General features: G+C 40.5%; 1 protein-coding gene across 3 annotated transcripts in view; it reads right to left on the reverse strand.

Moving 5' to 3' along the window:
- The window catches only part of Uspl1 (ubiquitin specific peptidase like 1), a 37,057-nt gene that overhangs the window by 12,321 nt on the left and 9,440 nt on the right, over positions 1-15,296 (reverse strand). For all 3 annotated transcript variants that reach the window (XM_048341561.1, XM_048341560.1, XM_048341559.1), the window contains 3 exons: positions 12,396-12,509; positions 5,159-5,288; positions 660-785 (listed from right to left, as the gene is read on the reverse strand). In XM_048341561.1, the coding sequence (XP_048197518.1) occupies positions 660-785; positions 5,159-5,288; positions 12,396-12,509 (370 nt within the window). The remainder of the gene's footprint in view (positions 1-659; positions 786-5,158; positions 5,289-12,395; positions 12,510-15,296) is intronic.

Consider the following 15,296-nt stretch of genomic DNA (forward strand, 5'->3'; position numbering starts at 1 on the left):
TACTGAGGCATTTCTGGAAGATTTGAGGAGAGAGTTAATGTCTCTGGCTCTTTGTCTAGAGTCAGACTGCACATGATGGTCAAAGAGGATGTGTACGTGTGTGAGTAGATGAACAAGAGACAAGCTGCTAACACAGAGGTGGAGTTAAAGTGAGAATGATTGTAATAGTGACCAACTTTCCCGCTGAGGACAAGCCAAAAGTTGGCAACATACAACAAAAAGATATCTGCTCAAAGCTTACACATGGAAGAATTGGTAAGCTGGTATCTGTGAGAAAACAGACATTCAAGACAGGTGAGGCACATGATCATCTTTGAATCATCCTAGTTCTGGCAATTAAGGATGTTCCAGAATTCTAGTGACATGAGAATTTGACACATGAGGAAATGTTAGCGAAGAGGCAACAGAACAGAAAGGAGTGAGGAGAGGGGCTGCCCAGGAGCAGAGCCCACTAGGAACAAGGCCACTTGGCAGCACTAGTGCACTGCCCTAACCCAGCCTTCCAGCACTATTTCTCCTGGACAGCTTGCACAGTGGTCCTGACTCTCAAGTACATGCTAACTCGAACTTCTGAAAGGAGAGTTGCAGTTACCACTTTCTGTTCAATGTAAATGTTATCTTCATTTCATTCCAAAAATTAAAATATGGTTTTAACTCACGTTTCCAACACCATTTTTCTTATTTGTGATTTACTGTTGCACTTGTTACATGGTCCGAAATGGGCGGCATTAAGTGGGTGCCAGTCAGGGATAACATTTGTAAAGGTGACCAGATTCTTCATACACCTGTGAAAAAAAGACATGTCTTAAATTCTTTTTATTTTTTCTTTTTGTCAGTCCTGGGCCTTGGACTCAGAGCCTGAGCACTGTCCCTGGCTTCTTTTTGCTCAAGGCTAGCACTCTCCCACTTGAGCCACAGCACCAATTCTGGCAGTTTTCTATATATGTGGTGCTGGGGAATCAAACAAGCACTCTTGCCACTAGGTCATATTCCCAGCACTTAAATTCTTTTATGTTAAGTTTCTTTGCATTAATTTAAACCAATGCATAAAATAATCCCTCCATATGCTTATTCACACTTTTCTATTTTTCTAAGTCATGTATTTGTAGGATATTGTTCCCTCCTCTGGTCCTGATAAAGAAAGCTCTCTGTGAATTGAAGCTTTCTTTCCTTTTATCAGTTGTGAGGCTTGAAGTCAGGGCCTGGGTGCATGCAGTCCCTGAGCCTCTTTGTGCTCAAGGCTAGCACTCTACCACTTGAGCCTGTGGCATCACTTCCAGTTTTTGAGTGGTTAATTGGAGATAGGAGACTCACAGGGACTTTTATACCTAGTCTGGCTTAGAAACACAATCCTTAGATCCCAGCCTCCTGAGTAGCTAGGATTACAGATGTGAGCCACCGGCACCTGGTAACAGTATAATTCCCAACTATGAGCAGAAACACTAGTGTGAAAGGCAAGGTTTCTCAATAGCAATACACTGACACTTTGTACCAGACAATCTCTTGTTGGCAGGCAGTGTTCTATACACTGGAAAATGCCTGTCAGTATCCCTGGCCTCAACATACCAGAAGCCAGTCCTCCATTGCAGCAGCTAGTGTCTCTAGCACTTCTAAATGCTCTCTTGGGCGACTATAGAGCCCCTGGTTGAGAATTTCTTCTCAGACTGGTGAATTCAGAGCTCATCTGCTATTCAACACAATAGGCTGGTAAGCAAAAATGAAAGGGAGTATTTTTAAATATATACCCAGGAATATATACAGGTTAATTTTCTTGATCTTAATTTTTTTTTAAAAAAGCGCACCAATTGTTTAAAAAAAAAGTCTGCTTTTCATTTTAAACAAGCTCTAAATTTGCACTATAGTCTAAATCCTCAATAGAAATAGTCACCTAAAAAGATGATTGAATATGTACTGAACCTCAGCTACATCCACTTTCATAAGATTTCAACTAAAACAGTAGGTATATTTGTCCCCCACCCCCCAAAAATAAAATAAAAAACAGAAATGCCAACATATTGTAAGGAAACAAAGCCCTGTCTATGAACAACAGAACAGTTCTCAGAAACCTAGTATTTTAAATGCAAAACACAAATGCATTAACTGCATACTACTCAATTCTTAATTGTTATATATTTTCTACTTGGGAAGTAGAAATCTTCTCTATTCAAGCATTAATATAAGATTCTATTTAAAAAAATAGCTAAAGCAAAAGGATAGGGGGTATGCCTCAAGTGGTAGAGTATCTATCTAGCAAGTGCAACAAGGTCCTGAATTCAAGCCTTACTTCCCTCTAAGGGAGGGCACTCTTACCACTTGAGCCACAGCTCCATTTTGCTCCAGGCAGCAAAGTTCATGAGATTATTATCTCCAATAAACTACTCAGAAAAAGCCTGAAGTGGTCCTATGGCTCAAGTGGTAGAACGCTAGCCTTGAGCACAGAGAGGCTCAGGGCAAAGCCCAGGCCCTGAGTTCAAGCGCAATAACCCACCAAAAAGAAAAGAAAAGAAAAAAACAAAATCAAAATGTACATTAAAGTGGCTGGGCACTCCTGAGGTTCGTGGTGCTTTGTCCACATACCTCTAACGTGCACAAGCCATCCTGTGAGCCAAGATTGAACCACCCGAAAGATAAAATTAATAATAAGTGACTGGCACTCACCTACGTGTTCATATATTATCTTCTTAACTACCTAGGCAGCCTGAATTTGGCCAGGAGAGAAGTTATTTTCAATGGCTACCTGAGCTCCTGGCACACAACATACTCAGTTAAACTATTGGCATGTAGGTCCTACAGAAGCTGTAATTAAACTGACTATAATAATCAACCTTGTTTATATTATTTAAAACCTAGTTTACCAAGAAAGCCTTAGAGGCCAGTAAAAATTCACACTGTGTCTCCTGATTCTGCCACATACTAGCATGCTCTTGAGTATCTCCTAAGCAACTTCAAGCTTCAAGCAAACTTCATTTGACAGACAAGGGTACTTGTCTGTCAAAAGAAGACACTAGATCATCCTCAGAGACTTATCTTTTTTTGGTTCCAGTAATGGAACTTGAACTCAGGTCCTTCCCTGCTCGCAGCTGGTGCTCTACTATGTGAGCCATTCCTCCAGTCTTGCTCTTTGCAGGTTATTTTAGGAGAGTTGGATTTTTTCCTGTCTGGGATGGCTTCAAGCCTCAGTCCTCCAGGTTTCAGTCTCCTGAGTAGCTCAGATTACAGGTTTGAGCCAACCAGTACCTGGCCCTCACTGAGCTACTGAGAGGGAAAAATCATATCATTTGTATAAATTAGTGGCGGATGGTCTTATATAATTCAAGTTCTAGCCCTGGTATGGGTAAAATACATTTCTTACCCTGTTCTAGCAGTTTTGGACTGTTGAAAAACAAATACTGCAGCTGGGCACAAGTGGCACATACCTGTAATCCTAGTTACTCAAGAGACTTGAGATCTGAGGATCTCGGTTTGAAGCCAGCCTGGGTAGCAAAATGTGAGATCCTTATACATAATTAACCACAAAAAGGCAGAAGTATAGCTGTGCCTCAAGGTGCAGAGCCTTGAACAAAAGAGCTCAGGGACAGCAACTAAACCCTGAGTTCAAGCCTCAGGGTTGGCACACACATATACTACAAACAAGAATAAAACAAATACTTCCTGTTGCTTGCATTCCCTAGCACATTCATTCTCTCAGACTCAACTCTCCTTTATTGCTTTCCACCTATCTCCTATTTAGATGATGAATGTCTAAGCAGTATTTTACTTAATAACTTTGAGACTTGATAGTGGTTAGGTTAAAGAAAAGAGGAGTTATCTGTATTGTAGAATAATTTGAATAAATGATCAACAGGGCAGTTTGCTGTCAGCCAGCAAGTCCCCAGGTCTGGCTCAGAGGAGGGTGCCATGTCAGGCCACAACCCATGGGTGCTGTCCACAAGTGGCAGATATAGGAAAGCAGAAGCAACTATGGAACTATGGCTTCTTTCCAAGTGTCTGTGTGCCTCTCATCTTCATCTAAGAGATTAAGGACAGAAGAAATCTGCCATAGGTACACATGAAGGTAAGGAACAGGAAAGCAGGGGTTACCTGAATTGCTGCCAGCCTCGAGGAGCCTAACTGCAGTTTCTAAGATTAAAAACCGGGGCTGGGAATATGGCCTAGTGGCAAGAGTGCTTGCCTCCTACACATGAAGCTCTCGGTTCGATTCCCCAGCACACATATATGGAAAACGGCCAGAAGGGGCGCTGTGGCTCAGGTGGCAGAGTGCTAGCCTTGAGCGGGAAGAAGCCAGGGACAGTGCTCAGGCCCTGAGTCCAAGGCCCAGGACTGGCCAAAAAAAAAAAGATTAAAAACCTGCTAAGGAAACAACAAAAACAACAACAAAATCCTAGCACCCAACAGAACTGAACAAAACCCAGCTCCAAGAGATCTGTGCAGCATTCTCAGTGAGCTGGGAATCTGGAGGCATGCTTGTCAAGAGTGCTAGTCCCATTTCCTCCTAACTTCCCACTAAAAAAATACTTAAGTTAGCAATTTCTCAAGCTATGGAGCATTGGACCTTCAGTTCAGAGGAGCAAGTAAACTAAAATTTCTGGTGTTACATTCTCCTTTAACCTTTGTGCTGGAGGGATTTTAAGATGTTGTGAGGGGCTGGGAATATGGCCTAGTGGCAAGAGTGCTTGCCTCATATACATGAAGCTCTGGGTTCAATTCCCCAGACCCCATATACAGAAAAAGCCAGAGTGGTGCTGTGGCTCAAGTGGCAGAGTGCTAGCCTTGAGCAAAAAGAAGACAGGGACAGTGGTCAGGCCCTGAGTTCAAGCTCCAGGACTGGCAAAAAAAAAAAGTTATATAATAAAAAGCTGTTAAAAAAAAAAAAAAGATGTTGTTAGAATTGGGTGTGGTATCAAGCCTATAATCCTAACTCTGAAGGCTGAGGCTGACGCTGAGGCAGGAGGTTTGAAGTTGAGGCAGCCTGGGCTACACAGCAAAACTCTCTTTCTCAATCAATTAATCAATCAAAAAGGATGTGGTGGGAAATGTTGTCTATTTCAGAAATGCAGAAAGATCTAGGGTGGTATAGGGGCCAATTAGTATTATTCAAATGACATTACTCAGCACCAGCACAACAGAATGAAGCCATTTTAAAAAAGCAAAAACTAACCTGTTCCGATATTGGTGTCCACATTGTAAACACTTAAAGTCCCAAGAAAAAGAATACATGAAAAGTTTTTCAATCTGGGGTTCTATCTTTAAGAGCAGGGGAAATGCAAACACAGGGCTTTCCATCTCACCTGCAAAAGAAAAGAGAAAATTACTACTCATAACTAATAACAGGAAGAAATAATGTAAACATAAAATGCTGCCTTTTTTTACTCACAGTGTAAGTATATGTGACACAATATGACAGAGGAAGTCACACAAAGATTCACAGCTGGGAAGAGGATTAGGGGTTTCTTAAAGTGTCCGGCATAAGTTTGTCTCAGAAGCCTTCTTATTTTTCTTGAACATTTATGAAAACTTAAGTATACCCACTTATACGGTCTTCTTAGATGGAAAATACCCCCAAATTTTGAGTACTATAATAGCATATATTACAACAAAAAATCATGTAAATAGGCCAGGTACTGATGGCTCACACCTATAATCCTAGCTACTTAGGAGGCTGAGATCTAAGAAATGCGGTTCAAATCTAGCCCAGGCAGAAAAGTCCCCGAGACTCTTCTTTCCAATTAACTACCCCCAAACCAGAAGTGGAGCTGTGGCTCAAAGTGGCAGAGTGCTAGTCTTGAGCAAAAAACTCACAACACCTGGGTCTTGAGTTCAAGTCCCAGGACTGACAAAAAAAATCATGTAAATGTCTGCTATAAATAACAGATATAAAAATAACCAGTGTCAGCACTGTAAGGCAGTATCAGAATTGGATAGAAATGAAAAGTTTCTATTCCAATGTGAAACACAGGGTCCACAAGCCAATCTTGATTCATCCCTTTCAACATCTACATGTGTCACAATCTTTCAGTCTAAAAGATTTAACAAAACTTTTAAGACTGAAACTATGAATTCTGTTGTCATTCAAAGAAAACTTGAACAGTGAATGCTGTCTTCTAAGCTTTACTATGACCAGTCACATGGACAGGAAGACTACTATTTGTCCCGCACTCTTTCTCCAAGTGTTTTCTTTCCCCTTCGTATCCTCAAGCTCAAGTAAAGAAGTTATTAGGGCCCTGGAGATTCTAGTCCTCACCTCTACTCCACAGAGAGCCTCACAGTGATTGTTAGGGTCTAGTGCACTCCTAGCCTGGACCTAGGATCCCCACAATGTGGGTAGTTGCACCGTCACGCTGGCAGGACCATGAGACTGACAGTAGATGGTACTGCCTAAGCTTGGTTTAGGAGTATCAGCAGTTACAAAGGCCAGTTTCATTCATATCACACTAGTGTAAAAGACCCACTGCTATTTTTGTGCAAAAATATAAAACCCTGAAAACAAAGTATTTATCTAATTAGAAATATAGATCAACCTTCTAGAAATGAAAGATGCAATACTTTGTGCATAAGCACTAGATAGGATAGCCCAAGTCTACGATTAGTCACCAGTCTTTAAATGCTTACTCTATTGTAACTTAAAAGGTAACCAATTTACACTTTGTAATAACATAAAAACTTCAGCTCTTAATAGTTATGACTCAAAACTATGTAAGAGCTCAGAACACACAGTGAAACAAGTCACTCCAAATACAGATCATTAAAGTGGCTTACATAGTTCCTAAGGTGACCTTATTTTTCCCTAGATGTGGAAATTTTATGAGAAGTATAAAGCATCTTAGTAGAGACCACACAGTAGCAATGCCTAATTTTAATTCTTAGTGTCTATAGTTAGTGAAATGGTCTCTATGCTTTTAGAATCTAATGCACCATACCCTTCACCTAGTGTACCGAGTTCCTAATGTGCCACTCAGCCACTCTTCGGTCGGACCACTTGGGTTTTCTCTTTTGCTGTTCATTAATACCTCCAGGCCACTTTATCAGGTTCCCTGTCTATTTCTTTCAACTGACACAGAAGAGCTCTTTCAAAAATATCCTGCATCTCATTTGTTTTTTCCATGGGCAACATTTGTGAATCTTTTCTTATGATACATAACATTCCCCTTGGAATGGTAAAGGTTCCACCTCCATCTTCTCCAGTGTTTTACAGCCCTGATTTGCACATGTTGGTCTTTATGCTAAAGTTCTTTGCTGATTATGGTCCCCTATACCAGGAACCAACAGTCCAATACCATCTTCTCCTGACCAGTCTTTGCCTATTCATCTTCAGATGTGCCTCAATATCCCACAGTAGAGGTTCCGATCCATATTCTAGTTGGTTTCACTGTGTGTCTATCCCTACACCAGTATACCAGTATACTATGTGCATAGTAAGTCACCCTTTTAGACATAAATAAGGAAAACTATTCCCTATTCCTATACCAGTACACCATAGGCATAGTAAGTTACCCTTTTAGACATAAATAAGGAAAACCATACTCTCTATTCCTCTTCCTCCTTCGGGCTTGTTCTGATGGTCAATTGGAGATAAAGAGTCTCACAGCCTTTCCTGCCCAGGCTGGCTATGCACCTCGATCCTCAGATCTCTGCTTCTTCTTTTTTTTTTTTTTTTTTGCCAGTCCTGGGCTTTGGACTCAGGGCCTGAGCACTGTCCCTGGCTTCTTCCCGCTCAAGGCTAGCACCCTGCCACTTGAGCCACAGCGCCGCTTCTGGCCGTTTTCTGTATATGTGGTGCTGGGGAATCGAACCTAGGGCCTCGTGTATCCGAGGCAGGCACTCTTGCCACTAGGCTATATCCCCAGCCCAGATCTCTGCTTCTTGAGTAGCTAAGAGATTACAGGTATGAGCCACCAGTGCCCATCTTCCCTATTTTTTTTTTAAGTAAAGAAATGCTGCTGGGCATCAATGGCTCATGAGTTTAAATCCTACTCAGGAGACTGAAATCTGAGGCTTGCACTTTGACACCAGCCCAAGCATGAGGCTGTGAGACTCTATTTTCAATTAATCACACACACACAAAAAACCATGAAGTGGAACTGTGCCTTAAATGTAAGAGCACTAGCCTTGGGATACTGCTCAGGCCAAGTTCAAGCCCTAGGACTGGCGTGCATGTGCATACACACACGCATACACACACACACATACACCAACACTGCAGGGAAAAATAAAATTAACTGAAGACAGTAGTTAGCTTTCTGGGAGATAAGGAAGAACTAGGGAAGAGTACAAAGAGAACGGAGATGGTTTTTATTTCTAAACTTCAGAAAGTGGAAAATTTACATTTACAATGTGCTTTTTAAAAACAATGATTAAAAGTTAAAGCAGGAGGCTGGGAATGTGGCTTAGTAGTAGAGTGCTTGCCTAGCATGCATGAAGCCCTGGATTCGATTCTTCAGCACCGCATAAACAGAAAAAGCCAGAAGTGGTGCTCTGGCACAAGAGGTAGATAGAGTGCTAGCCTTGAGCAAAAAGAATCCAGTCTCCGAGTCCCAAGTCCCAGGGCAGGCAAAAAAAAAAAAAAAAAAAAGTTAAAGCAGCCTGTATAAAAAAAAAAGCTCAAACAATATTCAGGGTCAGTACACCTTGTATTTCTATGCCTTAAATACTCTGAAATAAATGTTAATATCCAGAATGACAAGATAAGATTGTAAACTTCAAAAGTATTCTATGAAAGACCAAGCACAGTGTGGCTCATGCTTATAATTCTCGCTATTTGGCTGGCAGAGATAGAAGAATCAAAGTTCTAAGACAGTTGAGATGCCCTCCTCAAAAAAAATTAAACAGTTAGTGAGATCCTATCTTAAAGAACAAGCCGGTGTGGTGGCATATACCTGTAATCTACATATGTGAGATGCCAGGCTAGTTAAAGAGACTCTATATGGAAAAAGGGCTGAAGACACAATTCAAGAACCAGAAGCACAGGGTTTTGTGCTAGTTAGAAGAGTTCAAGCCCCAGTACAAATGGAAAAAAAAAGTCTAAAGCACATTAGATTTAATTGGTAAGATCGTATACTCAATCTCTACTGCAGCACCTGTCCTTGTTGGAAGGGCAGGAGTACAAGCAATTGAGGACTGTACTAGAAAAGCTGTGTATACACATTCAACATTCATGATTACATAATAGTAACTGAGAATTCCATCTGTTACACAGAAAACAAGGCCCAAGTGGAAGGGGATTAAAAGATGACCCTTTAGTAAGTGAAGTGAGCCAGACCCAAAGAAACATGGACTCTATGGTCTCCCTTATTGGGAATAATTAGTACAGGTTTAGGCTAGTCATAGCAGAGCACCACAAGGCCCAATAGCTATACCCTTATGAACACATACAATGATCCTAAGTGAAATGAACTCCATGTTATGGAGACAATTGTTATATCACAGTTGTAACTACTTTCAACATCCCATGTGTATCTGGAGCTTCTATTATTGATGATGTTCTTGTATCACCTTCTAGTGGTTGTACCTACACTATCTCTGTAATCTTATCTGAGTATATTGGAAACCGTGTATACTGGAATTGGAATTAGGAAATTGAAAGGGAATACCAAAATTGAGAGACACAGGGTAAAAAAAGAGAAACAACTACAAAAGCAATACTTGCAAAACTGTTTGGTGTAAGTGAACTGAACACCTCAGGGGGGGGAAGGGGGGAGGGGGATATAAGGGACAAAGTAACAAACAGTACAAGGAATGTATCCAATGCCTAATGTATGAAACTGTAACCTCTCTGTACATCAGTTTGATAATAAAAATTTGAAAAAAAAACTTCATTAAAATATAATCTGAGGGATATTAAGAAACTTTCTAGTACAAGCAATGAGGATTTTGATAGTTTCATAGCAGAAATTTGCCAATATTAAGTACTACTAGAGACTTCTCAATTACTATGTCTAGTTCCCCAGATTAAATGGAATAATCAATTATAGAGTACTTATTGTAAGTTAGGTACAATATTGGGAATTTGGATAATGATATTAGGAGAATATGAAGAGATGGAAATATAAGTATAAGGAATTATTCATTAAAACGTGATTTGAAGCTGAATTAAATAATGTCTAAACAGGGGCTGGGGATATAGCCTAGTGGCAAGAGTGCCTGCCTCGGATACACGAGGCCCTAGGTTCGATTCCCCAGCACCACATATACAGAAAACGGCCAGAAGCGGCGCTGTGGCTCAAGTGGCAGAGCGCTAGCCTTGAGCGGGAAGAAGCCAGGGACAGTGCTCAGGCCCTGAGTCCAAGGCCCAGGACTGGCCAAAAAATAATGTCTAAACAGAAGTATGATCTTCTATGAGAGCTACTAGGCATAAGTCATAGATGTGTGTGGTATATAGGGATATAACAAGGCTTTCAGGACAGATGTGACATTTTAAGTGGACATTGTAAAAAGGACTTGGAAAATGGATGTTCAAATGTTAGGTCTTTCTGGGAGCTTGAGAAAACTGATAATTAAATATGTGAGATACTTAAGGAGAAGACTGGTTGATGAAAATTATTCTGTAACATAGTCATTGTAAAGACATTTATGCTTAGTTGTAGAAATTGTTAAGTGCAGAGACACCATGCAGGCTACTGAATTTACTGAGGTTAAATGACATCAAAAGTCTGGACAGAAGTTCCTACAGAATCTTGTTTGTAACATGTCATAAAAATTTGGTATTTCGGGGGCTGGGAATATGGCCTAGAGGCAAGAGTGCTTGCCTCGCATACATGAAGCCCTGGGTTCGATTCCCCAGCACCACATATATGGAAAACGGCCAGAAGGGGCTCTGTGGCTCAGGTGGCAGAGTGCTAGCTTTGAGGGGGAAGAAGCCAGGGACAGTGCTCAGGCCCTGAGTCCAAGGCCCAGGACTGGCCAAAAAACAAAAAACAAAACAAAAAAAAATTGGTATTTCCAGTTCCCAAATTATCCACAATTGAACAGACTTATAAGCTTTGTCATGATAGGTGGACAGAATTTTATGTCTTATATTAAAATACTGAAATAAAAAAAAAAAAGATGACGCTTGGCTCAAACCTATCAGGGAAGTGATTCAGACCAGGATACAGAAGTCACATGTCAACTCCCAGCTCAGGTGACAATAAGGGATACAAGATACCAACTCAATGGAGTATGGAAGCCTGACTCGGTCTGTTCTCCAGGAATCTTCTGGAAATATCTCAGTGTTTAGGGGTGAGAAATAACACTGACAACTAAGGATTCTGGTGACAGAATCCTTGGCAGGATTATGAGATGACAGACCTATATCACATCTAGGTTTCAGTGATGGTTATACAACTGTACACACTTAAAGGGGCTTCATTACCTAGAAATCAGGCTATGTTGAAGAAAAAAGGAACATTCCTTCAAGTGGACATCCCACCTGACAGTCAATGACAACATTCCTGAGGCCAGGAGAGCAATGTCAGACAAGTGGAAAATCAGCTTATTATTAGAACAGTAAACAGGAGTCCCTGAAAAATGAAATCTACAGATAGAGTCTGCAACAAGCAGAAAGTCCAAAAGCTGTCAGGTGTGGACAAAAGACTGTTTCCAGATAAGAGTATGGGAAAGAAGGGAGGGAGGGAGGGAGGGAGAGAGGAGAGGAGGGGAGGAAAAGAGAGAGGGGAAAGAAAGAAGAGAGGGAGGAAGGGAGGAAGACAAGAAGGGAGAGGAGGAGAAAAGTACCTTCCATTAAGATAAAATTAGGGGCTGGGCTGGGAATATGGCCTAGTGGTAAAGTACTCATCTTGTATACATGAAGCCCTGGGTTCGATTCCTCAGCACCACATATATAGAAAAAGCTGGAAGTGGCGCTGTGGCTCAAGTGGCAGAGTGCTAGCCTTGAGCAAAAAGAAGCCAGGGACAGTGCTCAGGCCCTGAGTTCAAGCCCCAAGACCGGCAAAAAAACAAAACCAAACAAAAAAAATTAGGGGCTGGGAATATGGCCTAGTGGCAAGAGTGCTTGCCTCGTATACATGAAGCCCTGGGTTCGATTCCCCAGCACCACATATATAGAAAACGGCCAGAAGTGGCGCTGTGGCTCAAGTGGTAGAGCAAAAGGAGTTCAAGGACAGTGCCCAGGCCCTCAGTTCAAGCACTAAGACTTGTGAAAAGAAAAGAAAAGCAGAATTTTATGGCTAATTTAGATCCAAGATTCTCAACCCTGTTCAAAAACAAGAATCAGGTGAAACTTCTAGAAACTATTAACAACCTGAATCTCAACTCGAGTAATTTTACTGAGCCAGCCTGCAGCACTGAAGTTACTCTCCAGAGTAACTGACTACTCGGTTACTGAATTACTCCTTCAAGTACCTGATCATCATTACTGGTGTACAGAGTTCTACCACAGATGAGTTAAGTATGGCACTTACCTAATGTGCATCTAAGCTGGGGTTGAAGTTTAGTAAAAAATTCATCTCTGACTTCATTCAGACAGGTCTCAATCTCTGTGAATACTTCGGAAGTAAGTTTCTCACCATCTTCATCTAAAATAAAATAGGATATCATCAACTTCTCATCAATATGCTTTTTTCACAAAAATTGAGACATTACAAAAAGTTTATCAGAAGCAGTAAGTTTTACAAACATATAAAATCCCACAGTTTCCTTAGTTCCTCCTCTCCTGTGGTGTAGCACTCATCCCCTCACCAGCTGCTACCTGCACAACAGCATTAGCAGTTACTGGATAAGAACTTAGGCCTTTCTTACCCTTTCAAATAGCCATGGGCCTAATAAAATACAAGTTGGAACCACTAAACTGTCTAAGCTGTCAGGGTTTCTCCAAATCCTGGACTATTTACATAGACATATTTAAGGATAGGACCCAAGTCTGTAACATAAAACTTATTTATAGTGATACCCAGCCTATACAACACAGCCTAAAGATGATTTTATACAAAATACTGTATTTTGAGAGTGACCCATCACACAAGGAACACTGTATTTCGGGCATCACCTTGGCACTTAAAAACTTTCAGAATTTTCTTTTAATATACTCGAGATTTTATGACATATTTATGAGAGCAATCCCATTCCTAGGAATGTATACCTATGTGCACCAAGAAACAGGCATAAAGGAGGAAAGAACATCTGCAGCAACTGAAAGTTCCAGAATCTACAACATTTCAGATTTTGATTAAGGGTACCCAACCTATAGCTAACCTTTCAAATATTTTTCCTGTTTCTAAAATAGCTAAGGCTATTTTATATACTGAGTTACTAATACTAAAACCACCATCTAATCATTTATTCCTTGCGTAACTATTAATGCTTAAGTCTTATGATTTTTCCAACTATTTGGAAGAGGCCTACAGTGGCATTACTGTTTAAACAATTTCAGATTCTGCTTTGTTCACACAAGTTGCTTCTTTCTGGGCTAGTTACTAGACTATAACTCATACATTGTGATTATTATTATTAATCAATCTTTCCTCTTGTTTTTTGCTTAAAATTGTAATTATTATGGTGATAAACATCTTGAGGCACTATCTATCCACAATTTTGATCACTTCTTTAGTATAAAAATACTCAAAATGGAATTACTATAAGAAAATTGATAAGAAAATTATTTTGAAGGACTGGAGTTCTGGCTCAATTGGTAACAATGCCTGCCTAGCTAGCCCAAAGTCCTGACTTCAAACCCTGCTACCACCAAAAAGAAACAAAATTATTTTGATAAAAGCCTCCACAAGTATTGGACTTTAGTTACTTTAAAGCTAAGCTAAATCTTTTATTTCATACAAACTCTGTTAACTGAAGTCAGGCTCAAAAAGAAAAGTGTTTCTGTTATTTCCTGTATGTGGAAGTTAGATCTATAAGGTAAACACATTAAGAAAACAAATACAGAGCTCTCTCTCTCTCTCTCTCTCTATATATATATATATATATATACATATATTTATTTATACACATGATCCAACTGACTAAAGAATGGTATATGCAGGAGTGAGATTCTATGATGTAACTCCAATGATCATTTAACAGTTTAACAAAAATAAGTATCAGAAAGCTGAAACATGTCATTACTGTGGGGGTGAGCTGCAAGCTACAAAAGGAGGGGAGTGAACTAATGGAAAGAGGAAGAGTGGGAGAATGCAGTCATAATATTCAATGTACATAAGTGAAAATGGACCTAGGAAACTCAGTAAGATGAATGAGGATGGGCTATGTGAGAGGAAAGAATGAGGAGTCACCCTGATCAAGAAGCATAGCACACATAAAGGGGCAAGTTAAACTGAAACTCTCTCATACACTCTGAAGATTAAAGAATATAAACAGCAGCAATCAGTCCACATTTATACAACAAATATTAATCAATGCTTGTTATTTTTTTAAGAACTTCATATAGTGTCCCCCTCTTATTCATACTCTTACTTTTGAAGTCTACAAATATTAGATGAAAAAGAAGAACAAGTGAGGATCAAAATTAAACTGTGAACTCTCGGTGAAAATACTGGTAAACGTATGCCTGGCTTTGGGCGGGGGGGGGGGGGGGGGGGGGGGGGGGGAAACAGGTGTTTGTTTTGTGCCAGTCCTGGGGCTTGAATTCAGGGCCTGGGAACTGTCACAGAGCTAGTTTTTTTTTTAAGCTAGCACTCTACCACATGATGAGCCACTTTATTGGTAATCAGAGGTAAGACTCTCAGACTTTCCTACCCAGGCTGACTTTGAACCATGATCATCAGATCTCAGCTTCCTGGGTAGTTAGGATTACAGGTGTGAGCTACTGATGCAGGCTGAAAAAAGGTTTCCTTAAACACCACAAATTACTAGCACTAAAAACAAAGCTAAACACTTGGCTGTAGACCTTTTTTTTTTTTTTTTTTTCTGGTCCTGGGGCTTTAACTTTGAACTCCGGGCCTGAGCTCTGTCCCAAGCCTCTTTGTGCTCAAGGCTAGCACTCTACCACTTAAGACAGCGTCACTTCCAACTTTTTATGTTTATGTAATACTGAGAAATTGAACCTAGGGCTTAATGCATGCTAGGCAAGCACTCTACCACTAAGCCACATTACCAGCCCCCAAGAAACTTTTAAAAAGCAAAATCACAAACTGCAAACATGAGCGGAATAAGTAATATATACCTGACATAAAAATATTTCAAGGTGGGGCTGGGGATATGGCCTAGTGGCAAGAGTGCTTGCCTCGTATACATGAGGCCCTAGGTTCAATTCCCCAGCACCACATATACAGAAAATGGCCAGAAGTGGTGCTGTGGCTCAAGTGGCAGAGTGCTAGCCTTGAGCAAGAAGAAGCCAGGGACAGTGCTCAGGC

This window comes from Perognathus longimembris, chromosome 3 (assembly GCF_023159225.1).
Source record: "Perognathus longimembris pacificus isolate PPM17 chromosome 3, ASM2315922v1, whole genome shotgun sequence".
Classification (NCBI taxonomy): Eukaryota; Metazoa; Chordata; class Mammalia; order Rodentia; family Heteromyidae; genus Perognathus; species Perognathus longimembris.